At 37.0% G+C, this 27765-nt stretch overlaps 2 protein-coding genes and 1 pseudogene across 2 annotated transcripts in view; all 3 read right to left on the reverse strand.

Moving 5' to 3' along the window:
• LOC127176945 (protein NLRC3-like) overlaps positions 1–23668 on the reverse strand; it is a 47743-nt gene extending 24075 nt beyond the window's left edge. The window contains exon 1 of the mRNA XM_051128793.1: positions 23520–23668. The gene's annotated coding sequence lies outside the window, so the exon portion shown is untranslated. The remainder of the gene's footprint in view (positions 1–23519) is intronic.
• On the reverse strand, positions 1148–27229 carry LOC127176946 (NACHT, LRR and PYD domains-containing protein 3-like; annotated as a pseudogene).
• LOC127177040 (zinc finger protein 135-like) lies at positions 14888–17367 on the reverse strand. The gene is made up of 3 exons (XM_051129016.1): positions 17172–17367; positions 16272–16477; positions 14888–16065 (listed from the first exon to the last, which is right to left on the reverse strand). Exon 3 carries the CDS (start codon positions 16027–16029, stop codon positions 14947–14949), a length of 1083 nt encoding a protein of 360 aa, XP_050984973.1. The 5' UTR covers positions 16030–16065; positions 16272–16477; positions 17172–17367; the 3' UTR covers positions 14888–14946.
• Positions 27230–27765: the final 536 nt, after the last annotated feature.

Here is a 27765-nt window from a genome sequence, read left to right on the forward strand (position 1 = left end):
AGTAGTTTTCATCACTCATTCATTGGCAATCACGTATAAAAATTCTTAAAGTCTTAAAGGGGGTCATGAACTGAGAAATCCAAATTCCCTTGATCTTTTGACATTTAAAACGTCATTATACTACATACTGTAAGATTTAGAGATTTAGACCTCAAAACTTCCTCGCTAGTCTAAAAACAGCTTATATTTAAGCCAATGTGACAAAACGACAGGTTGTGAATGTGCCACTTTATGTCGTGTTAGTGTAGCTAAACTCCACCTCCGCAGAAGAAGATCAATGACTGCTTCTTCATCACTGCCTGTTTAGCTCTGCCCACCGATTTGCGTATGTAGTGTAAATAACCAGAGAGACAAACGCAGGTCTAGGCAGAAAGGTCAGGCTCTGAAGACAACAAGATGCTGTGCAGTGCCAAGTTGTAGAAAAACACAGTCTTTGTCTTGCCTTCCTTCTGATCCCAACATTAGGAAAGAGTGGATGAACTGAATTCTTTTTAAAGAAGATCCAAACCGCGCCAGTAAGAACATGGTCCTTTGTTCACTTCATTTATCCGTAGATTTGTTTACAAAGCACAATTTGATGCAGGATTTTCAGAAAAATTGAAACTAAAAGATGATGCTGTGCCCACTATATTGAATCTGATGTTGTACTGTACCACACAAGTGTGAGTAAATGTTTTTATTATGCGGTCTCTATCGCTTTGTCTGTTATTTCAGATTGTTTGATATGTACTGAGTATTTGTGCATTTTTAACCTAAATCACAGCAGCGTCCATCTGTGAAGAATGGAGACTGTCAAATATACACAAGTGTTAGCTGGTTATACCAGAGGGCATTTACTTCGAACGTAAAATCTGCCATGCTATTGAAATGGAGCGTTCTGATGAGGGGGGTTAAAAACAGGACAGAAAGTTGTTTGATGTAAAAATCTTGAGTGGAGCTCAGAAAACAGTACAAAATAATTTTAAAAAAGGCTGTTCATGACCCCTTTGAATTAATGAGCAAGTTCATGTCCTCTAAAGAGATAAGTGTGGAAATCTGATGACATTAGTACTTCAAAACAACAGACCAACAAAATATAAAAACAAGACATTGATGTGAAGTCAGACTGCTCTATTGATTGTGTGACTATAGTGGCTCCTTATTCACCATCAGCTGATCCTGAGGAAACTGGACTGGACATCTAAATACTGAGAGTCCTACAATAAAACACACAGACAGTCACATAAGAGTATGAGACATTACTGCTGTCACATCATTTCAGCAGACCTATTTCAGAAAAATTCAGCCAGAGATATTAGTATATTCATATAGATATTAATGAAAAACAGATCATAGATTAATAACATAATTTTATCAACACCTCTCACTTTATCCCTCTATCCACATAGATACACTGTAAGGGATGAAAATATTCATATATTTAGTATAGATCAGTCACATCGCAGAATCAAACTCTTATTAAACCGTTTAAAGTACAGAGACTGAAGTGGAGCTGAATTATCCTTTCTTAATTATGTTTCTTAATTAATTATCTATTTTTCAATTACACACATATGAGGCCTGTTACTGAACTTGGGTGATTGTGAAAGCTCTTAAACAAAAAATATACTCACAACAGTAAAGTTCCTTCAGTTTATAATGTAGATCATTCTTAAGATCAGAGAGCAACTTCACTTCCAATTTCTGTAGTTTATTCTCAGTCAGATCCAGTACTCTCAGGTATGAGGGGTTTGATTGCAAAGCTGAAGGCAGAGCAGCACAACTTTCATTTGTAAGATCACAATCATACAACCTGTAAAGAACAATGACACAGTGGGAATTAAAGTTGAACATTTGTTTTTGTCATTGCAGGGGAGGACACATATGCTGCTGACAGAATGAGATTTATGCATGTTGATGCTCCATGGTGCTGTTTGAAACTGTCATGTGCTTTAGGACTGAACAAACTCACAAAGTTGAATGTGAGATATTGTTTCATATTTATGACATATGTTTTTGGAAAAACAGTCACTTGCACCTCTAATTAACATCTACAAGAGAACATTTGCTTCATAGCATCCACATGTTCCCCATAAAATATCATTTAGTAACTCTCTTGTGTGATAATTGCTGAAGCTTTTATCATGGTGTACGGTATTATCACAATAATAAAATAAGTTGGAAAAAACCATTCTCGTAATACAGTACCACAGGTTGAATAACTTTTCTTATAACAAAAAGAACTGAACATTTAAATACAATAAAGCAATAGATAAAAATGTATCAGGAAAACAAATGTTTCAAACTGATTAAAGTGCCAATGACGAATAAAGAACAATAGGTAACACCAAGGGTGTAGGTTTGATTCTGGCATGGGGGCATTACGGCAGACAACATTTAATTTTTTGATCAAAATTATTGCTAGGGACAATTTAGTCGCTGGATATCGATAGGGACATGTCATAGCATCTCTACTCAATTATACACCCTTGAAAATCATAACATGCGATGTCTGACATTGGAGTTGGAGTTTACTAGAGTTGCTCTAAATTTCACAAGAAGCTGGATGTTATAAGTCAGACAATGAAGTCAGTTGCTGTTTTTGACACTCTTCTGATGATGTCATTCACTTGTTTGACAGTCACAGAGAGACATTGTTGAGACATTTTTTTAATGTTTGTAAACTCATTTTGTAAGTGACTTCTGTCTGTTTTAAAGATGATTTCTTTGGATTGTTTAACTATTTGAAAGAGAATATAGGAAAGTATAACTTAATTAGTTTGTGTTTCCTACTAGTTAAATTTCAACTGTATAAACAAAATCTGGCTATAGACCATTTCATCAGATGTAAACATACTGGTCCCAATACACTTCCTGTTTCTTTTTTTTTTAACTTTACACAAACATCACAAAAAATACAACCAACATAACATTTGACTGGATGAAAATGTTACATTAGCACCTTTAAGATGTATTTGTATATGTGAAATAAAATAAAAAATTAAAAACAAAAAACAGGAAGTACTTCTGGACCAGTGTTGTTTACATCTAGCAAAATGGTCTATAAACCTTTCTTTTATTTATTCAAAGTTGATCTAGACAAGTATATTGAAACTGTTCAAAGTTCTATTAATCTTAAAGCAGTGAAAATTGTATCTCTATAATTCACTCTTAAGGTGAAAAAAAAAACATAGGTTGTATACAGTAGTCAACATGTGAAGTGGATCAAAACCGTTTATGAAAGTTCTCCTAAAATAAATAGGACAACTTGTCCTAAAACAATACCTGTTCTTGTCTTAGGACAACTTTGATGAACTTTTTTGATCCACTTCAAATTTTGACTACTATAGTTGTAAACATAATTAATTATAGTTAAACAATGGTAACCACAAATTAACCTTTGCTACACTAACCATAGTTTAACCATGGTATTTGTAGTAAAACTGTGGTTGGACAAAAAAAAACAAACAAACAAAAAAACATGGTTAATACACTTTTACTGTAATAAAACCATGATTCATTTTATTAAGGGATTTGTATTAGTGTATTCTTTCTTTCTTTCTTTCTTTCTTTCTTTTCTTTTCCTTATTTTGTTGTTATAATTGTACTACCTTAATGGTTTGATGTTTTGTACTGTTTCATTAAAAGATTCATGATATGCACTCCAAAGTTCTGACCTGAATCAAAAGATTCACGAACCCACTCCAAAGTCCCAAATGGAATCAAATGATTTGCGATACTCACTCCAAAGTCCTGAACTGAATAAAACAATTCCAGATTCGCACTATGAAGTTCTGATCTGAATTCAAAGATTTGCGAACCATCATTTTGACTTTGGAGCGCGGAATGAATCATTCAATTCGCAAAATGATTCACAAACCCGTTCTGAAGTTCCAATCTAAATCAAATGATTTGTGATATACAATGTCCCAATTTGAATCAAATGATACGCGATCCATGCTCAGAAGTTCTGATCTAAATCAAATGATTTTGTGATCCATGCTCCGAAGCACCGATCTAAATCAAATGATTCGCGATAGGCATTTTGAAAACCTGGTCTGAATCAAATGATTCATGATACACTATCTGATTGGAGCGCTTCGAAACAGTGAATGATTTTGCAACGCAGTGATTTGTTTCACCCATAACTATACAAGCTTTTTAAAATCATTACAAGCAATGTCTAAATCTCACACCATTGAAGTGAATATTAAATTTATCAGTGTATATTGTAATAAATATTTCAGAAATTGTTTTATCTGATTAGTCTATATAGAGTGATAGTCAATGTAAAAAAGCAGAGACGCAGACGAATACAAAATAGCATAACAATATAAAGTTAAAGAACAGCAGCAGCATAGCAGATCTATTCCGCCAAGACCAAACACACTAACATTGTCATGTACATTACCATGCCAATCCCTCCAAGAGTTGTCATGACAGAAATACATGTGACTATCAGAGAGATTATTTTACCACAGTTTCTTCAGTTTACAGTGAGGATCCGTAAGTGCAGCACAGAGAAGCTTCACACCCAAATCTTGCAGTTTGTTCCCTGAGAGACTCAGTTGTCTCAGATGTGACAGGTTTGATCTCAGAGCTGAAGCCAAAGCAGCACAACCTTCATCTGTGACACCACAATATCTCAACCTGTAGAAAACAATGACACACTTTTCACTCTCTCTGGTCAGAACAGTTTAGCTGTGAATCCTGTAATAATGGAAAGAATATATACATTTAAAGCACAAATCAATGTTTCATAGATCAATGGAGGTCTGAAATATCACAAAGCACAAAACATTATCACAAGAAAGATAAAAAAAGATATAGAAGAAATTTCTTTATTGCACTACAGTATGCCTATAGTGTGTATATGCAATGGTTTGGGCGGTTTATGAGGAAAAAAATTTGTATAATGACATGGGTATGAGAACACTGCCTGTGTCCCTGTGATTCAAAAGGCTTAAAAACATACTAAATGTGTGTGTGTGTTTTTTTTGTTTTTTTTTTTAAACTACAAATGCACAAAGTTTTGGTGTAGGGCGATAGAAAATACAGTTTGTACAGTATAAAAACCATTACGCCCATTTTTTGTTTTAACCAGTGATACTTGACGTGATGGTTTCTAGTGCTATGACTTTACGGCTGGAACAATAGCATAAAAAACATGACAATCACAATATCTCGCAATAGCCCTGCTGAGGGTGATCTGAGATGACAAGACTGAGATTGCCCCATCATAGCACAAGGCCTAAAAAAACACCTTTCTGAACATGCAATGGGAAAAAAGAACAGGAGAAGAACATGATTGGGATAACTGTGTTATAAATGATCTTACCACAGTTTCTCCAGTTTACTATGAGGATTTTGTAGAACATCAGAGAGCAAATTCAATGAATGTCCTAGTTTGTTTCCAGACAGATTAAGTTGTTTCAGGTGTGAAGGGTTTGATCTCAGAGCTGAAGCCAGAGCAGCACAACCTTCATCTGTGACACCACAATTGTACAACCTGTAGAGAACAATGACACTCTTCAGCCTCTCAGATCAGATCAGTTTAACAGTGAATCCACTATTTAAGAGAAAATACAAACTTAACAGATTAGTTCACTTCCAGAATATTTTTTCTCTGATAATGTACTCACCCCTGTGTCAGCCAAGATGTTCATATCTTTCTTTGTTCAGTCAAAAACAAATTTAGGTTTTTGAGGAAAACATTCCAGGATTTTTCTCCATAATGTGGACTTCAGTGGTGGCCATCGGGTTGAAGGTCCAAATTGCAGTTTCAGTGCAGCTTCAATGTAGCTTCAAAAGGCACTACACAATCCTAGGAGAGGAATAAGGGTCTTATCTAGTGAAACAATTGGCCATTTTTAAAACAAACAAACAACAAAAGTATATACTTTTAACCAAATGCTCATCCTGCACTAGCTTGACCTCACGCATTACATAATCACCTACGCGTGACACAGGCAAAAGTACCTACCCAGTGTTTACAAAGCGAACGTGCAAAGAAAGTCAACCGCCCTTAACAAAAAAGTTAAAACAATGATATCAGATGATTTTGAAGATTTCGAAATTTTTGAAGAGGAGAAAATGAGATGAAGTTCTGCACTCTACCCTAACTTTTTGAACCAAAGTACACAGACAGACAACTAACCATACATGAATTTTCCAATGTGATTATGTAACGTGTGAAGACGTGCATCGCAGAGCTAGTGCAAGATGTACATTTTTGGTTAAAAAGTATATAAATGTTTTTTTGTTTTTTTTGTTTTTTAGAAATTGACAGTTTTGCTAGATAAGACCATTATTCCTCGGCTGGGATTGTGTAGAGCCCTTTGAAGCTACATTGAAGCTGCATTGAAACTGCAATTTGGACCTTCAACCCGATGGCCACCACTGAAGTCCACTATATGGAAAAAAATCCTGGAATGTTTTCCTCAAAACCCTTAATTTCTAATCAGCTGAAGAAAAAAAAATATGAACATCTTGGATGACATGGGGGTGAGTAAATTATCAGGAAATTTTTATTCTGGAAGTGAACTAATCCATTAAAGCACAAATCAATTCATCTGATGGATTATTAAACTGAGGTCTTAAGGCTGGGACACACCAAGCCGATGTCAGCAAACATCGATCTTCTGGCGAGCGCCTGCCAGGCTAGTTTTTTTTGGAATGTTTCACATGTTGACTGTCATTGGCCTCATGTCAGTGGCAGTTTGCCTGATTCAGCAAGATGAATTGGTGTCAGGGATGTCAGCCTGACGTCAGAGTGAGAACTGTGATTGGATGTTCAGTTCAGCGACTACTAGTTCTCTGAAGTCAGCTCGGTGTGTGCTGGAATTAAAATGCCGCAGACCACAAAACATAATAAAAACATCTAAAGTCTCATTCAAGCAGGATAAATAACATTTATTTATTCTTCTATGCATGTATGTTTTATTAAAAAAATGTTTCATGCAAAATCTGTTTTAAATAAATGACAATATTCACTAGATATCTGTGTTTGACTGTTATTTAGATCTGAGCTAATATAACAACATTTTAAAAAGAGTCACAGAAGAAAAATGAAGTCAAAAGACTGAAATGTTGATTGTATGTGAAAGTGTGACTCTCAGTCATGTAGTATCATGTTACTGAGGAGCAGCTCGTGTTCAACTATTTACAACTCAATCAGTTGAACTCACAGCAGCAAAAAAAAAAAGAGAGAGAGAGAGACTACTTGAATACTTCAAATATACTTCAAATATACTTCAAATTGTGTTTTATGTGTGAGAGTCATGTATGATCTTACCATAGCTTCTCCAGTTTACAGTAAGGATTCCTGACTACAGAACAGATACATGTCAAGCCTGAATCTGGTAGTTTATTCTCAGTCAGATTTAAATCCCTCAAGTGTGAGGGGTTTGACCTCAGAGCTGAAGCCAGAGCAGCACAACCTTCATCTGTGACACCACATTTACTCAACCTGTAGTGAACAATGACACAATGTGAACTGTAGTTGAAGTGTCTGTAGTTTATTGACTCTGGTCTCAAAGCAGGAGAGGAGATATAATGACAAGCGTGGCCTCATACTGCTGCTGATAAAATAAGATTTATGCATGTTGATGATCAGTAGAGCTATCTGAAACTGTCATGTGCTTCAGGACTGAACAGACACAAAAAATTGAATGTGAGATATTGTTTGATAGTCATATATGGATGAATCTGTCTGGAGAAACAGTCACTTACACCTCTAATAAAGACTTGTTTTAAACATTTGTTTTATAAGCTAATTTTAGTCTTAGAATTTAGAGGACACGTCTTACTGAGGACAAGTACTTGTGTATCAAAGAGATGATCTTACCACAGTTTCTCCAGTTTACAGTTTGGATCTTTAAATGCAACAGAGAGAAATTTTACACCCACATCTTGTAGTTCATTCTCAGACAGATTCAGTTGTCTCAGGTGTGAGGGGTTTGATCTCAAAGCTGAAGCCAAAGCAGCACAATCTTCATCTATGATACCACAATATCTCAACCTGTAGAGAACAATGACACACTCAGATTAGTTTAGCTGTAAATCTATTAAAAAAGAAAAAAAAAGTAGACTTGAAGCACAAAAACTTGAAGCATAAATAAATGTTTGATGGATCATTGAACTTATTGCCCACACTTTACATTTTTTGAATGTGACCTTACCACAGTTTCTCCAGTTTACAGAAATAATTCTGTAGTACAGCAGACAGCAGATTCACTGATATTCCTAGTTTATTCCCAGAGAGATTCATTTCTCTGATGTGTGAGGGGTTTGATCTCAGAGCTGAAGCCAGAGCAGCAAAACCTTTATCTGTAAAACCACAATAACTCAACCTGTAGAGAACAATGACACAAACTTCACTCTCTCAGATCAGATCAGTTCCTCTGTGAATACACTAAAGAGAAAGTACAAGCTTAAAGCAAAAATCAATATCAGACCAATGATCCATCAAACATGTAAATAAATACATGAATTATATTTCTTTGTTGCACACTAACTGTGGTAACCTGAAATCCTGAAAATCCTAATTCATATGCAACTTCTCTGACTTCTCCAAAATTGTACAATGTTAGTGTACAGAAAGCAAATAACAATACTTACTAAATTCTGGACAACACCTGCAGTATACTCATAATTTCAGTTGAACAGTGAAGTTATTGTTCTCAGTGATACTTACTGAACTGATCTGGATTCTTTAATCACAGGCAGCAGCTTCTGAAAAACGTTCATATTTTCAGCTTTGTTTCCTACAACAAATTTATGAAGATCAAACTCATCCAGCTTCTTCTCTGATGTCAACAACACAAAAGCTACAGCTGACCACTGAGATGAAGAGAGTTTGGCCCCCTTTATTGTTCCAGATTTCAGATACCTTTGAATTTCCTCCATTAGGGAATGATCACCCAGTTCATTCAGACAGTGGAACAGATTGATGGATTTCTCTGGAGAGTCAATGGTCCTGATCTTCATCTTGATGTACTCAGTTGTTTCCTCATTGCTGTCAGAGCTGTTTCTTGTCTGTTTCATTAGTTCTTGTAAGAGAATCTGATGAGACTCCACTGACAGACCCAGAAGAAATTGCAGGAAGAGGTCCAGATGTCCATTTTTACTCTGTAGAGCCTCATTCACAGCTCTCTGATGCAGCTCAGATAATGAAACATATTCTGATAAACATATTCTGTCGTTAAATTTAGATGAATACTGACTGGTCATTTGTTCAAACACATCTATCCTGTTGTTGGTGAAGGAGAGGTGCACATATAGAGCTGCTAGATGTTCCTGAACACTCAGGTGAACAAAGCAGAAGACTTTCCCCTGATACAAGCCAAACTCCTCTCTGAAGATCTGAGTACACAGTCCTGAGTACACTGATGCTTCTGTCACATCAATGCCGCACTCTCTCAGGTCTTCCTCATAGAAGATCACATTGCCTTTCACAAGCTGCTGAAAAGCCAGTTTCCCCAGTTTGAGGATCATGTCTTCATCTGTCACATTCTTCTCATAGTCCTTCTCATGTTTGATGTTGGTCTGAAGGATCAGGAAGTGTGTGTACATTTGAGTGAGAGTCTTGGGAATCTCTCCACTCTCTGCTTGACTCAACATCTTCTCTAGAACAGCGGCTGAGATCCAGCAGAACACTGGGATGTGGCACATGATGTAGAGGCTCCTTGATGACTTCAGGTGTGAGATGATTCTATTGGCCAGACTCTGATCACTGATTCTCTTCCTGAAGTATTCCTCCTTCTGTGGATCATTGAAGCCTCGTACCTCTGTCACTCGATGGACACATTCATAGGGGACGAGATCACCTGCTGCTGGTCTGGAGGTGATCCAGATGAGAGCAGGGGGAAGCAGATTCCCCACAATGAGGTTCGTCATCAGCACGTCCACTGAGGCTGATTCAATAACAGCACACAACCTCACAGCACTGTGAAAATCTAGAGACAGACGACACTCGTCCAGACCATCAAAGATGAACAACACTTTATATTTATCACTGAATATTTCCATTTCTTTGGTTTCAGGAAAAAACACATAAAGAAGATCTGAAAGACTGAGTGTTTTGTCCTTCATTAGATTGAGCTCTCATCATATCTACAAATCATATATTTTGTTGAAAAGCTATAGCTATCTGAGATCAGTCTGTTTATGTATTGGCTGAATCCTAGACTCATCACTCTTCACAGACACACAGCTGGGCTCTGGTTCTGATCTCTTCTGCTGAACTGAACTAAAACAAAGATAGGTTAAATTAATTGTTGTAATTACTGTACTTAACAAATTACACATTAATTTATCACTAATAAATAATCCACATTTTATACATAAAAATATCACATAAAGATAAAAAAAAACTATAAACAATTTACAGAAAGAATTTCTTGTAAAAAATACAACTGATACTATTCTTAACATATAAAATGACACACTGCTTTCTTATTTTTATTTTTTTATTTTTTATTTTTATTTTATTTATTTATTTTTTAGAAATGTCATACCTGAAATCAGTTTTTGTATCTCTATTCTTAAAATCAATTTTTCGAATCATAGAGCAGTCACTCATCACAGACACACAGCCGGGCTCTGGTTCCGATCCCCTATGGTGAAATGAACTATAACAGAGAGATTTAAATTGAATTACCATTCAACAAATTTATACATAATAATTTTTACATTAAAATATCAGGTAAAGATAAAAAAAATAAAAAATAAAAATAAACAAACAATGCAAGAAATATTTAGCAGAAAATATTACTGATATTTTTCTGTTAGTAAATGACAAACTATATTTTTTTCCTCAAAAAAAAATATACCTGAGATCAGTCTGTGTATCTCCACTCTTAAAATCAATTGGCCAAACCATAGACCCGTCACTCCTCATAGACACACAGCTAGGTGGTTTCTTCTGCTGAGCTGAACTATAACAGAACAGATTCTTTATGGTTATAATTGAGTAAAAAACAAATAAAAAAAAAAAAAAATATTTTTCATCAAAAAGCATGCTATGAGGATGCTTTAGAATCTTACTGTCCTTTTTTCATTTTAACTTAAACTTACAGACACAAAACACAATAATGACTCCAGTCTTCTATTAATTAGAAGCGATTTAAGTATTTTATTTTATTTTATTTTATTTTATTTTAATGTTTATTCAAAGTACCTGCATCCTGGAGAAAAATCTTCATCTCTAGATGTTTTTGTGTCATTCATGATGAAGTTGAACAGTTGAAACAGAATCTGATTTTCACTACTGACTCTGGATGGAAATGACAAACGAACAGTCGGAGGGACATGAGACGCGGCGTTCACAGAGTCAGTCGTATGTTAACACAAACGCTAAAATAAACCACAGACAACAAGAAACACAAATGAAAACAACGCTTTTTAAATTATGAATGCGGAAGTCACCTGTAAATGTCACGTGAGTACTCACCTTGATAAAACAAAAAAAAAAATATATATATATTTTTTTTTTTCTGTTAAATAGTTACATGTATATCCATGACTTTGCTTTCTAAAGGATCCCATAAAACAGGATGATATTCCTTAAAGAATCGATTCCGACGAAAATATAAATGGCGAAACATCAACTCTGAATATAGGCTATTTACTTTCACTTTTTATTGTGATGTCACGTACGTGCTCGATCTCAAATCTTTTCCCTAAGTAAATGATTGCAGGCATTCACTTCGTATAATGTTAGGATATAGCAAGGCAAGTTATTCATAGGTTCGATATTTGTTGGATATTCACCTACAGTGTATGTAAATGACTGTCTGAAAACTCAACACAGGGGAAAAACGCGATGCTAACCAAAAATTGCTTACACAAAATCTAGAAACTGACGGTGCAAAAAATAAATAAATAAATAAATAAAAAAAATTAAAATAAATAAATAAATAAATAAATACTGAGAAATTATTTTTTTAGAAATGCATATTACTAATCAAAAATTACGTTTTGGTATATTTACGGTGGGAAATTTACAAAATATCTTCACTTAACATAATCTTTACTTAACATCCTACTCATTTGTGGCATAAAAGAACAATCGATAATTTTGACCCATACAATAAATTTTTGGCTATTGCTACAAATATACCTGTGCTACTTCAGACTGGTTTTGTAGTCCAGGGTCACATTTTATTCAATGAGAAATATAGGAAGGAGGGTGTAGTAGACATTTATTTAGCTTTATGTATATGAATCTTCTCAAGAATAATTAATACCTTTAATGTTACTGTTACTTCCACTACAGTCAAAAGCCTGGGTGTTATATTAGACAGCAACTTGTCTTTTGAAAATCATATTTCTCATGTTACAAAAACAGCATTCTTCCATCTTAGAAACATTGCCAAGCTGCGAAACATGTTACCTGTTTCTGATGCAGAAAAGCTAGTTCACGCATTCATGACCTCTAGACTGGACTATTGTAATGCACTATTAGGTGGTTGTCCTGCATCTTCAATAAACAAGCTACAGATAGTCCAAAATGCAGCTGCTAGAGTCCTTACCAGGTCAAGAAAATATGATCATATTACCCCAATTTTAAAGTCTCTGCACTTGGCTGCCTATTAGGTTCCGCATCAGCTACAAAATCGCACTTCTTACCTATAAGGCACTGAACGGTTTAGCTCCTGCGTACCTAACTAGTCTTCTACCACGCTACAATCCATCACGCTCCCTAAGGTCACAAAACTCTGGACTGTTGGTAGTACCTAGGATAGCAAAGTCCACTAAAGGAGGTAGAGCTTTTTCACATTTGGCACCCAAACTCTGGAACAGCCTTCCTGATAACGTTCGGGGTTCAGACACACTCTCTCTATTTAAATCTAGATTAAAGACACATCTTTTTAGCCAAGCATTCAAATAATGCATCTCATAAACTTTTTCTGCAGCTATATCTGATCAAATGTTCATTTTAATCTTTTAGCTCTGGTTTAACAAACCTTCCTTTTCTTAGTTTGAACAGCAGCTACGCTAATTATGTTCCTATTTGTTCTCTGTTTTTGCCATGGGATTGACATCCCATGGTAACTAGGAATCTGTGGATCCAGAACACTTAAGAAAAGATGATGCCAACCCTTCAGAGGACTTCAGATGATGCCAACCCTGATGCCAACCCTGAAAACATACAGCACTACCAAATTCTGCTACAAATTTATAGTGTTCTTTGTCTGTTTGATTACGTCATTAATTGATCTTTACCAGACATCTCTACCATATGTACATCAAGCTACTACTACATATATAGTAAAAATGTCAATTTGGTGTAAAGCTGCTTTGCAACGATATGTATCGTGAAAAGCGCTATACAAATAAATTTGAATTGAATTGAATTGAATGTATTATCAGCTATAATGGAAGCTATTACAGTCCAAAAAGGGGATCATAGATTTATCCATTTTAATTACACTGTAAAATGTATCACAAATCATCACACCTCTAATATAACAGGGACTTGCATTTTATCCTTTAGAAAGATACATGTATCATCTGTAAGTTGACTGTTCAAGATAGTATGATCTTTTATTTGGATGCCTTCAATATTAGAACAATGTACTGTACAAAAGCTCTGCAACCAACAAAAACAAAAAAGAAAATAGGACATCCTTGCCTGATACCTCTCCCAGTCACAAAACCTGGGGGAGGTTCAATTAAACAAAGATATACTACTATTGAACCCTTTATACAGCGCCTCTTCAGTTTTCACAAATTTTGGACCAAAGCCTAATTGTCTTAAAGCATCATACATAATGGCATGCTCTGCTCTATCAACTGCCTTGTGGAAATCTACAAAATCTACTAAACAAAAACAAAATGAGCTACTGCATGATTAACGAATTCAGAGTAATACAAGAAACCACATTGTGTGAGTGGAATAACTCATTCTAAACAGGGTTTTAGTGTCCTAACATATACTACAGCTAACAATTTTAAGTTACAGGGCATCGCTTATCTAAAAAAATGTGTATTTTTTATTTGGTTTAGGTATTAAAGTGATTAGAATATGTAGTAAAAAAAAATTATAATTTGTTTCTCCAAATTCTATCTATTTTGCCCTTGATTTGATAAATGCACCTTTGGCCTTCTCTGCATAAATGCATGATCTTCCTTCAGTAAATACAACTTCTTCCTGCCTGTTCATTATGTGAGAATAGACATAAAATATTATTTATTTCCTTTATGATCAGAGAGCTTCTTGACTCCTTTGCCTTAGAAAGCCATTTACCAAATATTACAGAGAAATTTCAACACTTGAAAGTCCCACTTTGTAATAGCAGTGTCAGAAATACCTTTAATTTTGTCAATAACATTCTTAGTACCTGAACAACTGTGTTTTTCTTTTTTCTTGAATGATAATATGAAATATTACTTGTTAATTTCTGTGTGATATGTTTATTTTTGGGGACTATTTCCTTTTAAAAGTAAAGATGCTTCACATGATGCCACAGAAATGGTTCCATAAAGAACTTTTAACATGTGAAGAACCTTTCCATTATACAAAAGGTTCTTCGTTGTGAAAGAAATTTCTTCAGATTTTAAAAAGTTTCTTCTAATTACTTCAAAATGATTTACTCATCCCCAACAAATATTTACACTTTCTTCCATCAGTGTGATAAATGTAATGTTTTGAACCCCCATTACTTTGTTTCTGTGTTTATTTATTAAGCTAATCTTTTTGTGCTGTCTTGTTTTTAGTTTGGTAGTCTAGTTTGAACGTCACAAATTATTATCAGACTAAAATTTTGTTTTATGTTTGCCAATACAGATTTCTGATTCAGATTTTTGTATTTCTTCTTTCATGTATTAACAAGGCTGTATTAACAAAAACTATTTTACAAATCTTGTGAAATTTCATAACTTTATTTGAACAACAATGCAAAAACAGCTTTCTTTGAACAACTTAAAAACATTTGCTTGATCAGAAATTCAGATTATTTACTGTTATTTGAGCAATGGTAGCAACTTATGTGTTTGTATGTGCTTGTTTAAGTGGCTTTTTTGAGTGAAACTCCTTCCACACTTCAGGCAGCTGAACGGTTTTTCTCTGGTGTGAATTCTTTGGTGTTTCGTCAGATGACTAGCTGCTGTAAAGCTCTTCCCACATTCAAAACACATGTGATCCCGCACAGCATTGTGTAGTTTTTGGTGCTGTTTCAAAACATATGGTCGTGAAAAACTCTTTTCACAGACAGAGCACTTATGAAGCCTCTCATCCGTGTGCACAATCAGGTGGCTTTTCAGAATGGATGACGATGTAAAATTTTTCCCACACTTATCACAACTATATGGTTTTTCCCCAGAGTGAAGATGCGTATGATAACGGAGACCTGACAGTTGTATGAAGCTCTTCCCACACTGACGGCACATGTGCGGCTTCTCTCCAGTGTGAACCCTCATGTGTTTGTTAAGGTGGATTTTCTCTCTGAAACTATAACCACACTGAGAGCAGGTGAACGGTCTTTCTGTAGTGTGAGTTTTCTGATGCTTTCGCAGATATTCAGATGTAATGAAGGTCTTTCCACACTCAACACAAACATGATTTTTCACCAAAGAATGGATCTTCTGGTGCTTTTTGCAATTGGCCAGCCGTGAAAAACTCTTTCCACACACCGGACACAAGTACGGCCTCTCAACTGCATGAACTGTCAGATGTTTGTTAAAATATGATGAGGATCTAAACTTCTTGCCACACTGATCACAGCTGAGTATTTCTTCATGACTGTGCAGATGACGACTGAGATGAATTTTTTGTGAAAAACTCTTTCCACACTGGTGACATGCATGAGGTTTCTCTCCAGTGTGTATTCTTATGTGTCTGTTAAGGTGGCCTTTTCGTGTAAAGCTTTTTCCACACTGAGGGCATTTGTGAAGCTTCTCACCATTATGAATTAGTTGGTGCTTTTTAAAGCTTCCTTTTAGTGTGAAACTCTTTCCACACTCAGGGCAAGTGAAAGACTTATTGGTCTTTGTAGTTCTTCCGTTTCGTGATAAATTCTTTTTTGTGATCATGGTTCTTGACTTCATTCAGCTCTTGACTGTGCACTTGGTCATTCATTTGGTCTAAAATAAACATTAAGAAGTTAGGTTTAGTTAAAAAAAAAAAAAAAAAAAAAAACAATAGAGTTAAGTATTTGTTTGTGAGCATCAATTATCAGACCTTAGTTCTGCCATTTCCTGATAATATAACCTTACCTTAATATTTCTCAGATATTAATAATACAAAAATAAATAAATAAATAAAATAAAAATCAAGAAAAGACACCAACCTCTTTGCTTCTCAGTATTTCATGTATCTTGCTCATGTCTTCACTCTTCTTTTTTAATCTTTTCCATAGTATTTCACACACTTTTAATTTGTCACACCGGGAGTTTGACGATCAAATATTCCCAACATTTACTGGTGAACTGTGTTGTTGGAGTCTGTGGCTTCACTGCAGGTGTGAACTGATGTGTGCCAAAAACAGCACCAGCTCTGTTAAAAAAAAATAAAAAATAATAATTAAATACATTATGCCTATCTTTATAAGGTTATATAGATCAGTAGCATTTATAAGCCTGTTTGGATAAATGTGTCTGCAAAAATAAATATAAATACATGATATTAATTATTATATTACAAAAGTTTAATATTTAAATGTTACATTATAAACTGAAGTTAGTTCACAGTTGTAAAACAGAACAGTTTAAAATCATTAGCTAAAGATATTTATAAAGCTAAAAAAAATCGATAATAATACATTTAAAAAGCACAAGTTAAAACAGATCAGATAATTAATGGTCTGCAGGAACACATTTTCACTTTTCTACATATATATTCCCTGTAAAATACTCTAAAAATCATCTGTTCTTATAAAAATATAATTTATTGTAAATCTATTTGTTCAACAACAAATATTAAAACGCATATTTTACTTTAAATGCTTGCGTTTTCTTATTGTTATGATAAACTTTTGCGAAATGGAAAAATGCTCATGACTTTAAATTCATAGTATTCACATAATATAGAGTAAAATAACGGTTAAGCGTTGGGGAATGAATCTCTTAGGGCGTAAAACAGTAGAAGGGTCCGTAAATCAAAACATGAGGCTATAACGAGACTAGCGGGCTGTGGACAGAATGGCATGTGATACTGCTACCGACATTCACCAGCTGAGCAGAAAATTTACCTGCATTTGGCGTTTTGTTTTTCTAGAAATCGACGACGTGTATCTCCATACGGCATCTATCGACAATGCTCCATAACTTTAACTCAAATCAGCCATAATGTACGATTGCAGCCTCGTCAACGACCATCTTCAGGTTTCATCTTCAAGCGGTCAAACTCTCAGCACTGCACTCGCCTCTCGAGCTGCCTCTCGAGTATCTCCGCCCACAACTACTCTCATTGGCTCGGTCATCTTCCAAATGTTTAAGTAGTTTGTGTAGGTCAGTACATGGATTAATATGCAACAGTAGTTTGTGTCATTCATAAAGCCTTTAATAAAGCTAATAAAGCTAGGAATTAAAAATATAGTCGGATTTTGCTATTGGGCCTCTATAAAACAACAGGCAGACAGACAAAAATGACTACCAAATGAAAAATGAGCCTGTGTTCACCTTGACACTGGTGAGGTCGAGACAGACAAATATTCAACAGTAGTAATTTGACAACAAACTGACAACAATTAGTAATTAACTGTGTTCAGAGACAGGAAGATTTAGGCGTAAACTTCATAAAAGTATCAAATAATACATTATTTGCAGCATCTTTGTCTCCCTCTGCTGGTAGACACATTTACAACATCTATCTCTTCTTTAATCGGGTTTTTGATTTTCTCAAAGTGAAACTTGTGTTCACATCATTGTAATCAATATCTAGTCAATCTAAAAAAATTCATGGGTCATCGCTTATAAAATTGAGTCTCAAATGACAGTGAATTTAGGTTATCTAATAAATCATTGTGGAACGTGTAATTTAAAAAAAAGTTTGCTGTGTGTCTCTGTGTCTTGAGTCTCTGTTGTGTGACTGTGTGTCTCTGTAGTGGCTCCTTATTCACCATCAGCAGATCCTGAGGATACTGGACTGATATCTGAATACTGAGAGTCCTACAATAAAACACACAGTCAGTCACATATGAGTATAAGACATTTCTGCTGTCACATCACATTACCAAATCCATTTCAGAAAAACATAGCCAGAGATATTAGGATATTTATATTACAGACAGAATGAAAAACGATTCATAGAGTAATAACAGTAAATGATCAACAACTCTCTCTTTATCACTTACATACAGAGACACTGTAAGAGATGAAAATATTCATATATTCATAGATCAGTCACGTTAAAGTACAGAAAGTAAAGTAGAGCTAAATTATCATCTTACTTTATCTAATTACACACATATAAGGCCTGTTACTGAATCTGGGCCATTTTAGCTTTAATTTGAAATATGCTCACAACAGTATAATGTTTCCAGTTTATAATGTGGATCATCCTTCAGTTTAGAAAGTAACTTCACTCCTGATTTTTGTAGTTTATTCCAAGATAGATTCAGTTCTCTCAGGTGTTCAGGGATTGATCCCAGAGCTGAAGCCAGAGCAACGCAACCTACATCTGTGATGTCACAGTTACACAACCTGCAGAGAACAATGACACAATGTGAATTGTAGCTCAGATGTCTGTAGTTTGTTATTGACTCAGAGAAGGAGAGGACATGTAATGACAAGAATTGCCAGTCATTTGAGATTTAATGTTTACTGAACAAGCTAATTTTAATCTTAGAAATAACATTTAGGGCCACACACTTTACCGAGGACAAAACATGTGAGACTATTAGAGAGATGATGTTATCAGTATCTCCAGTTTACAACGAGGATATTCAAGCATCACAGAGAAGCTTCACACCCAAGATCCTGGTTGGAAGACCGAAGGGATCTAGTGGGTTGATACTCATTCAGTAATTCACATAAATATGCTGGAGCCAAACCAATTCGAGATTTAAAAACAAGGAGCAAAATTTTAAACTCCACTCTAAAATGAACAGGCAACCAATGAAGTGAGTGTAAGACAGGAGTAATATGCTCCCTCTTTTTAACCCCGGTCAAGAGTCGAGCCGCAGCATTTTGAACAAGCTGTAGACAGGATAAAGCTGTCTGGCTTATCCCAATATAAAGAGAGTTACAATAGTCCAGCCTGGACAACACAAAAGCATGAATTACTTTTTTAAAATCCTTGACAGAAAGGAAAGGCTTTGCTTTAGATAGCAAACACAGCTGAAAGTTTATTTGACGGTCAAATTTTAGGCCATCATCAAAAATGAAACCTAGTTTTTTTACCCATGGTTTTAAATACAATGACATCTCACCCAGATCCAATTTCGGGGAGACTGAAAATTCAGAAGGGTTAAAAAAAACAATAATTTCAGTTTTCTTATCATTAAAAATTAAACAATTTGATGAAAGCCAATCTTTCACATCCATCAAACAAGCCTTAAGTGATTTGCAACTCATAGAATTTCGTGTAACAGGCAGATAAACTTGCGTGTCATCCACATAACAGTGAAATGACAACCCGTGCTTTCTAAAAATCGAACCGAAAGGGAGCATATACAGAGAAAAAAGCAACGGAGCCAGAATAGATCCTTGAGGAACCCCGCAAGTCAGAAAAGCATTACTCGAATAATGTTCACCCAACTTGACTGAAAAACTCCTATTTTCCAAATATGATTTAAACCAATCTAAAGCTACACCTCTTAAGCCAACGCAATGTTCTAATCGATCAATAAGAACAGCATAATCAACTGTATCAAAAGCGGCCGTCAGATCTAAGAGCACAAGGACTACAGAATCCCCTGAATCACATGATATTAAAATATCATTAAAAACCTTCAAAAGAGCCGTCTTTGTGGAATGGCATTTACGAAAGCCTGACTGAAATGTTTCAAGCATTGAGTTATCGGCTAAATAACTTTGTAGCTGGGAAAACACAATTTTTTTCAGAATCTTGGAAATAAAAGGCAAATTAAAAATAGGCCTAAAGTTTGTTAACACTGAAGAGTCCAGATTCTGTTTTTGAGCAATGGGAAAACCACAGCATGCTTTAAACATTCAGGCACAATGCCAGATTCTAGGCTACGATTTATAATAATCAATAGACTCGCTTAAGTAAAAAAGCAGGAATAATATCCAGAGGTGACCCTGATGGTTTAAGTTGGTCAACTATTTCAAGCAAATATGAAAGTGAAAATTAAAACTGGACAGGAGTGTCTCAACATTAACATAACAGGAAAAAAGTGAAATAGAAGGCATCACTTCATGAAAAATTGATAAAGAACAGTCTGTAGTGGTTTGGGTAATGCACCGAGAAAAACGGTCACAAAGTGGGACAATAGGTACAACAGCAGAACATGAAATAGTAAACATAACAGTCTTATGATCAGAGAAACCATCACTTCTGTATCAGTGATGTTAAGTCCATGCATAAGCACTAGATCCAGTATATGGCCACCCTTGTGAGTGGGAGCATTAACCCCAATAGAATAATCGAAGACATTCAGTAACTGGGTAAACTCCTTAGCTAAATGATCATTCATGCAACAAATATGCACATTAAAGTCACCGAGTACAATAAGCTTGTCATATTTAGGAGTCACATCAGCCAGGAACTCGGCAAAGTTCAACTCGTTAAAAAGTTTGAATCTGATTTTGGCGGTCGATAAATGACCGCTATTACAGTTTTTCTCAATTGCTTAAACACATTTCTTGAAATTATGCCTCGCTTTTGCGAAACTCTAAACACAAATCCGTAACTTCTAACTCAATTCTCCGAACTTACTATATTCAGGTCAAAATGAAGCTCTCCACTCAAAACAACTCAATCTTGCTGAAAAAAACAAACTTTTCTCTTAGACATGACACACAAACCCTCAAAAACACACACACTACAACACAGTTTTACACACTGATGAGATCAATTGAAAACAATACTACGAAAACTGGTAATAACTGTTGCTTGGAAAAAAAAAATGATGAACACAACAAATGTATGCATTTGCAAGTGTTTTAATCCTTAATTTATTGTACTGTAGAGTACAGCACAAAACAGCAAACAACAACAAAAATAATTATTCTACCCCAGCATCCATGTCTTTGGTCTGGGACAGGCCAAACAACCTCCTCAACATCACACTCTAATTGGTTATAACCCTGGCACGCATCAGCTAAAATATAGAAGACTGCTTGTTTTCTTGCCCTTGCCCTTCCTATTTCTCTTCCATGTTGTTGTCGTCGTCGTCCTCCTCCTTCTTCTCCTCCTCTTCCTCTTTCACCTCCTATTCTTTGTCTTCGAAATTGCATATTACTGTATGCGGGATATTGATTGAAAAAGACCAGATAGGATACACAGTTACACTTTTACTAGTGGTCTGACAAAAAAAAAAACAACATAAAAAAAAAGAAATAAAATATAAATACATTACAAAGTCATTGTGAAATAGAAAAGAGAAATATGGGCAAAGGCCGAAATATAAATTAGAAAGTCCAGAATTTGTAACTCTTGTGTTGTCCTCTGTCTATATATGCTTCCCAACTGAAGGTTCATGAGATGTTGAGATGTACCTTTGAGCTATTACAGAGAACTGCTTTATCATCGGTTGATCTGTAGTCTCTACATTAGTGAAAGTCAGTATTCACTTGAACAATTCATGGCAAATTTACAAAAAGTCTAATAGAAATGTGTAGAATATGCTTGACAGCTAGATCAAAAATGTAGCATTTACTGCAAAGACATATACAATGAGCTAATGACTTGATGTTTTGAGGGGAAAGACTATAGCAACATGAAAACCGCAGACAAATCAGTTGCATAATCAGCTGCATGAATATACCAAAGCAAACGCAACTTGTTAAAAAAAAATTGCACAATGTGCACAAGTGACTAGATGATGTGGAGGTTGAACAAGTAGTTTTGAGAATTTCATTTCTGATCTGAGAAATGCACCAAACTAAGCTGACTTTGGCACTTTTATCTCCATCGAAGGTTCTGATTGGTGTGTGATAGATTTTGACTCCTAGTGTTTCCACTTGGGTAATTGTGTGCTAATTGAGCTCAAACTTTGCAGACTCGAGTGAACAATATTGAATGCTAGTGCTTTCTAAATGATCACATGGTGTAAGCACTGAGAAATGTAGGGATTTGTGTGTAGAGTTTTGCAGTAACAGTTCACCAAATCTGACTCATGTGTTAAAGCAGGGGAATAGTGTTTATAGTTCAGGGAAATGGGTGTGCTTTTTGAAAAATGGCATTATGGTTTTGAAATTTTAGTTCAAAAGACTAGTTATAGTGTTTTAGCAATTGAGAAAAACTGTAAAAGCGGATCACCAAGTTCCAAAATAAACATTTGAAGTTCAAAGCTGCTGTAATTGTTGCTCTCCACTGAGCGATATATAAAATGATCTTTAAAAATAGAAACAAGTCAGCCGCCCCGTCCAGTTGTGCATGGGGAGTTAAAAAACAAACATTTGGATGGCAGAAGTTCAGAAAAAGGGCTTAAATCGCCTGGACAGAGCCAGGTTTCAGTGAGAAATAGAAAATCTAAATTCTTGGTGGAGAACAAGTCATTTAAAATAAAAGTCTTATTATTTACCAATCTGGTGTTAATCAGAGCCATCCTAAGATGCAGAGGATTTGATTCCATGCATTCCTTTGCCCAGGGAAGAGAACGAAGATGTTTTCGACACACTCCTCCATGATGGAAACAAGGAGAAAATACAGGAGAATATACTCCAGATGCCGAGATCGCCACAGTCGGACCCAGGGGAACTAACCATTTCTGGATCGGGTCCAGGGAGCGCCGGCGAACAATACGTCCTCCAAATATTCCATCCGAACAGACTCCGTGATCCTGCAGCACAAGCCTTGGCTTAACAGCAATGCCACCCCGTTTCACCCGACGTCACCTGCGCCTCCTGGCAGGTAAGGGGAAAGGCCAGCGGCGTAAAAATCGAGGTATGGACGACAGTGAAGGAGGAGGAATATAAGAGCCATTCTGTAACAACAGCATGTTCGCAGAAACTTTCAGATTTAAAAGGGATGCCCGATCGTATGTTAGCACCTGAGAGGTGCAGCATGACGGCTTGCAAATAAAACAAATTAAAACAGATAAACAAACAAACAGAACATAAAGCGACAGATGGCCAGCCAGCCACATCGGCGCCATCTTGAACAGGATGCTGCTAGATATTCCTGAACAAAGCTGAAGACTTTCCCCTGATACCAGCCAAACTCCTCTGAAGATCTGAGTGCACAATCCTGAGTACACTGATGCTTCTGTCACATCAATGCCACACTCTCTCAGGTCTTCCTCATAGAAGATCACATTGCCTTTCACAAGCTGCAGAAAAGCCAGTTTTCCCAGTTTGAGGATCATCATCATGTCTTCATCTGTCACATTCTTCTCGTAGTCCTTTTCATGTTTAATGTTGGTCTGAAGGATCAGGAAGTGTGTGTACATTTGAGTGAGAGTCTTGGGAACCTCTCCACTCTCTGCTTGACTCAACATCTTCTCTAGAACAGCGGCTGAGATCCAGCAGAACACTGGGATGTGGCACATGATGTAGAGGCTCCTTGATGACTTCAGGTGTGAGATGATTCTATTGGCCAGACTCTGATCACTGATTCTCTTCCGGAAATAGTCCTCCTTCTATGAATCTTTGAAGCCTCATACCTCTGTCACTCGATGGACACACTCAGAGGGGACGAGATCAGCTGCTGCTGGTTTGGAGGTGATCCAGATGAGAGCAGAGGGAAGCAGATTCCCCACAATCAGGTTAGTCAGCAGCACGTCCACTGAGGTTGATTCACTTACATGACACAACCTCACATCGCTGTGAAAATGTAAAAACAGACGACACTCGTCCAGACAATCAAAGATGAACAACACTTATATTTGGAACTGAATATTTCCATTTATTTTGTTTCAGCAAAAAAGACATGAAGAAGATCTGAAAGACTGAGTGTTTTGTCCTTCATCAGGTTGAGTTTGTAAGGCCTCTATCGAACCAGTCGCCAAAAGAGAGACAGCATCACGACATTCCAGGAGAATCTAAAGCTGCCCCCTCCAACCAGCATGAATAATAAACTTCATTTACAGCCAACCCTACAAACTCTCAAGAGACTATTAAAATCTTCTGATCCCTACAATAACACTGTCTGGATCAATCCTGCGTTATCTCCCCAGGGGACAAAACACCCCCGTGCAAACCACATGGTTAATGGTGCTCCTTGACCAGTCTGCTGATATAGGAAGAGACACAGGAAGAGAGTGATTAGCCAGACCCATCACAAGCACCAAAGGAATGATAAAATAGTGATAAGAGGAATCTCCACCTCTCTTCTGAGGCCATCTCAAAAAAAATGCCCGGGGCAACTGCTGACCAACAATGAATAAATTGGCAATCGGACAAACATGAAAGACAGATTTACATTGACACGTCCCACCCGCAGGGTACGCGGGTCACTACAATGTGACACTCAGCATTCCTTTCTTCCCCTCTCAGATACGGCAAATGTTCTTTCCAACAAAGAATACACGAACTTATACCCACGATCCTAAAGACAATAATTTATCTCTACTACTAGTAGCGCAAATAACCCATAATTATATGTTGTCTACGTCTCTTATATGCTTGGTGTGTTTATTGTAGCCTACGCAGCTAACCAATGTGTGTATAACCAGTTAGGTAGACAAAGTTATTAGTGTGTATGCAAGATGCCCGATGTTTGGTATTAAATGAAAGCTCATTTTATTTCCAAGATGTCGACGTGAAAAAAAGGTTGATATTATGTACAAGGTTCGCATTTCAACACTTACTGAAGAGACCAACAAACTCTTGCAGGAAAGTTGCCTCCATGTGACAGAAAGACATTATGCTAAAATATGCACAAATGAGCAACAGTATGGGCGGAGCCCCGCCTTGCAACCCAAATGACTGAAACGCAACTTCATGGGTCGGACTTCGTCGGCCCGGTTAAATTCAAATGTCCATCACAACACAGTGCCTTTCGCCTCTCTCCGTCGCCTTTCATCTGAGTATGCCTCTCACCGGCGTTCCCGGCTCGACCAACTACGCGATTGTGCCATCCAGAACTCTACAGAACCAGCTAAAGCTTCGTGAAACTTTCAAAGTCTTTGCGCCCCGCAACTCCAACTTTCAGAGAACTTCAAGCTCATCACACTCGGTAACCAAGCAACTAGCCGAAGCTTGAACTGACCGTATTGCGTGAAACACCGAACAGCGGAAGCACCTTGAAACACCCTGACAGTGTGAACAGCGTGAAACACTCGCAACGAGAGAAACACTTCACCAACACTCACCTGAGCTCCGAGAGCATCATCCGTGTAACCAAGCAACCAACCGAAGCTTAATCCAGCCTCTCCAACTGTCCAATCACCACCGAAGGCTTCCCAAAGAGGTCATCCAAAGAACTAAGCAACCAATCAGAAGTGACGTGATTCCCTCCGCTAAGACGAGCCCACAGAGGAAAACCCGAACGCAAGTAAAACAAGGTCTCCTTAATCTCTTGCTGAACTGGTGCTAAAATTCCTTAAGCAGCTAAAAGATAAATCTCTGCTTTTATGGTTTTCTCAGGTTGCAATTTAAGAACTAGTAGCAGATACTAGTAGTTTTGGGATTCCCTTCAAACTCCATAGATTCTCATTCCTTGAACCGTGTGTGTGTGTGTGTGTGTGTGTGTGTGTCAGTTTAGTAGTTTAGTTCATGTATCTTAGAGTAGTTCAATAAATTCTTGTCTCACTGAAAAGAACATTGTCTTGTTTTCTGTTCATAAAGCTACTGCCTGTGCCCTAGGTTTTGCTACCTAGCTCATAAGGAACGAATGCTTTGGTTTATATTATAATCCAATGACCACGGGAATAATATAAACATCCAGAGTTGGTAAAATATCCTAAGTGAATGTTCGGTGGACGAACAGTTGATAAAAGTGTAAATTACTAACTTTGAATCAGTTAATCAAGTTGATTCCGAATCCTTTGGATTCGATTATCAATTGAATCACTTAAATTTGACCTAAAACCCTACAAGTTTTTTGAAAGGAAGTGGAAATATGAGCTGGATGTCCTAATTCTCTTTCCCTTTAGCCAAGTCCAGGATGAACTTCTGCACAGAGACTGTTTTTCCAATGCCAGCGACTCCCTTTGTCAGCACAGTTCTGATGGGTTTGTCTTGTCCAGGTAAAGCTCTAAAGATGTCATTACATTTGATCGGTGTGTCCTCTGTTGCTGCTCTCCTGGATTGTGCCTCAATCTGTCTTGCCTCATGCTTATTACTGATCTCTCTACTCTCACTCTCTGTGATGTAGAGCTCATTCAGGAGTCTTTCCCTGTTTTGCTATTCCCTCATAGAGATGCCCAAACTTCTTAATTAGATTTGGTCTAAATGTGTTTAGGACTTCATGACTGTGATTAAAATACCACATTATTACATAACTTAATAATCACAATGTCTTATGTGTGTGTTCTGTATCATTAACAAACTATGTCTTTCACAGAAACGTTATATATGAGATTAGTCTGTGCATCTCCACTCCTAAAATTAACTGGCCAAATTATAGACCACTCACTATTCTTAGAGACACCAGTTTCTGATCTTTTTTTCATGGACTAAACTATAACAGAGAGAGACTGAAGTAAATCATTTGAATTACTGAGTTCAGCAAATTACATATAAATTTACCCTTAAAATATACTTGAAAGAGCACTTCATGATCATTTAATTTACACTATATTATTACAAAAAATGTAAATTGATCTGAGTGCTTTCAAGGATGTTTCTGTGTGAGCAACACTATTGTTATGAATCAAGCAAAGTCAAAACTGTGGTTCCTGAGCCAAGAAAAGTCAAAGGTGTTGTTCCTGAGTCAAGCAAAGCCAAAGCTGTTGTTCCTGAGTCAAGCAAAGTCACAACTGATCTTCATGAGCTAAGTCAAGTTACTGCTGTTGTTCCTGAGTCAAGTCACAGCTGATCTTCATGAGCCAAATCAAGTCACAACTGATCTTCATGAGCCAAGTCAAGTTACTGCTGTTGTTCCTGGGTCAAGTCACGTCTCAGCTGATCGTCCAGAGTCAAGTCACATCTCGTCTGACCTCCCAGAGCCTCGTCGCGTCTCCAGAGGTGGCGCCGTACGCTGCAGAGCCTCTAGAGGTGGCAGCGTCTGCTGCGGCATCCTCAGAGTCTATGATGCCTGCCACAGTTTCCCCAGAGCTGGCGGCTGAGGCTGCAGAACCTCACAAAATGGGGACATCTGCTCTAGCTTCCTGCACGGTGGTAGTGCCCAGCGACACACACCCAGCCTGTAGATCATCGTTTTGTCCTGTCTCGGCCATGGAGGCCATGTATGAACTCTCTGCCCCTCCTGTCACTGCTATGGAGGCTGTCACTGAACTCCCTGTCTGTCCTGTCCCGGCCATGGAAGCCACATATGAACTCTCTGCCCTTCTGGGCCCCTACGCTGCCTACTCCGCCCTGGAGGGCATCTGCTTTGTGGGGATCTTCGGTCTCGTCCACTCTGCTTTTGTGGTCCCTCGCTCACCCTGCTCTGCCGGTCCTACCTCAGTCCCCTGGTCCTCCAACCCTCGTCTTGTCCCGCTCCCCTGGACTGTTTGTTGTTTGGAGCATCTGGAAGCCGCTCCTTGGTGGGGGGGCTCTGTTATGAATCCTGTCCGGTCTGCCCGCCACCAGAGGTCGCCTGTGCATTTCACT

The sequence above is a fragment of the Labeo rohita genome, chromosome 15, assembly GCF_022985175.1.
Source record: "Labeo rohita strain BAU-BD-2019 chromosome 15, IGBB_LRoh.1.0, whole genome shotgun sequence".
Lineage (NCBI taxonomy): Eukaryota > Metazoa > Chordata > Actinopteri > Cypriniformes > Cyprinidae > Labeo > Labeo rohita.

Coding starts and splice junctions, on each gene's coding strand:
- LOC127177040 (XM_051129016.1), bottom strand. CDS start 16,029: ATGAAGTCAAGAACCATGATCACAAAAAAGAATTTATCACGAAACGGA.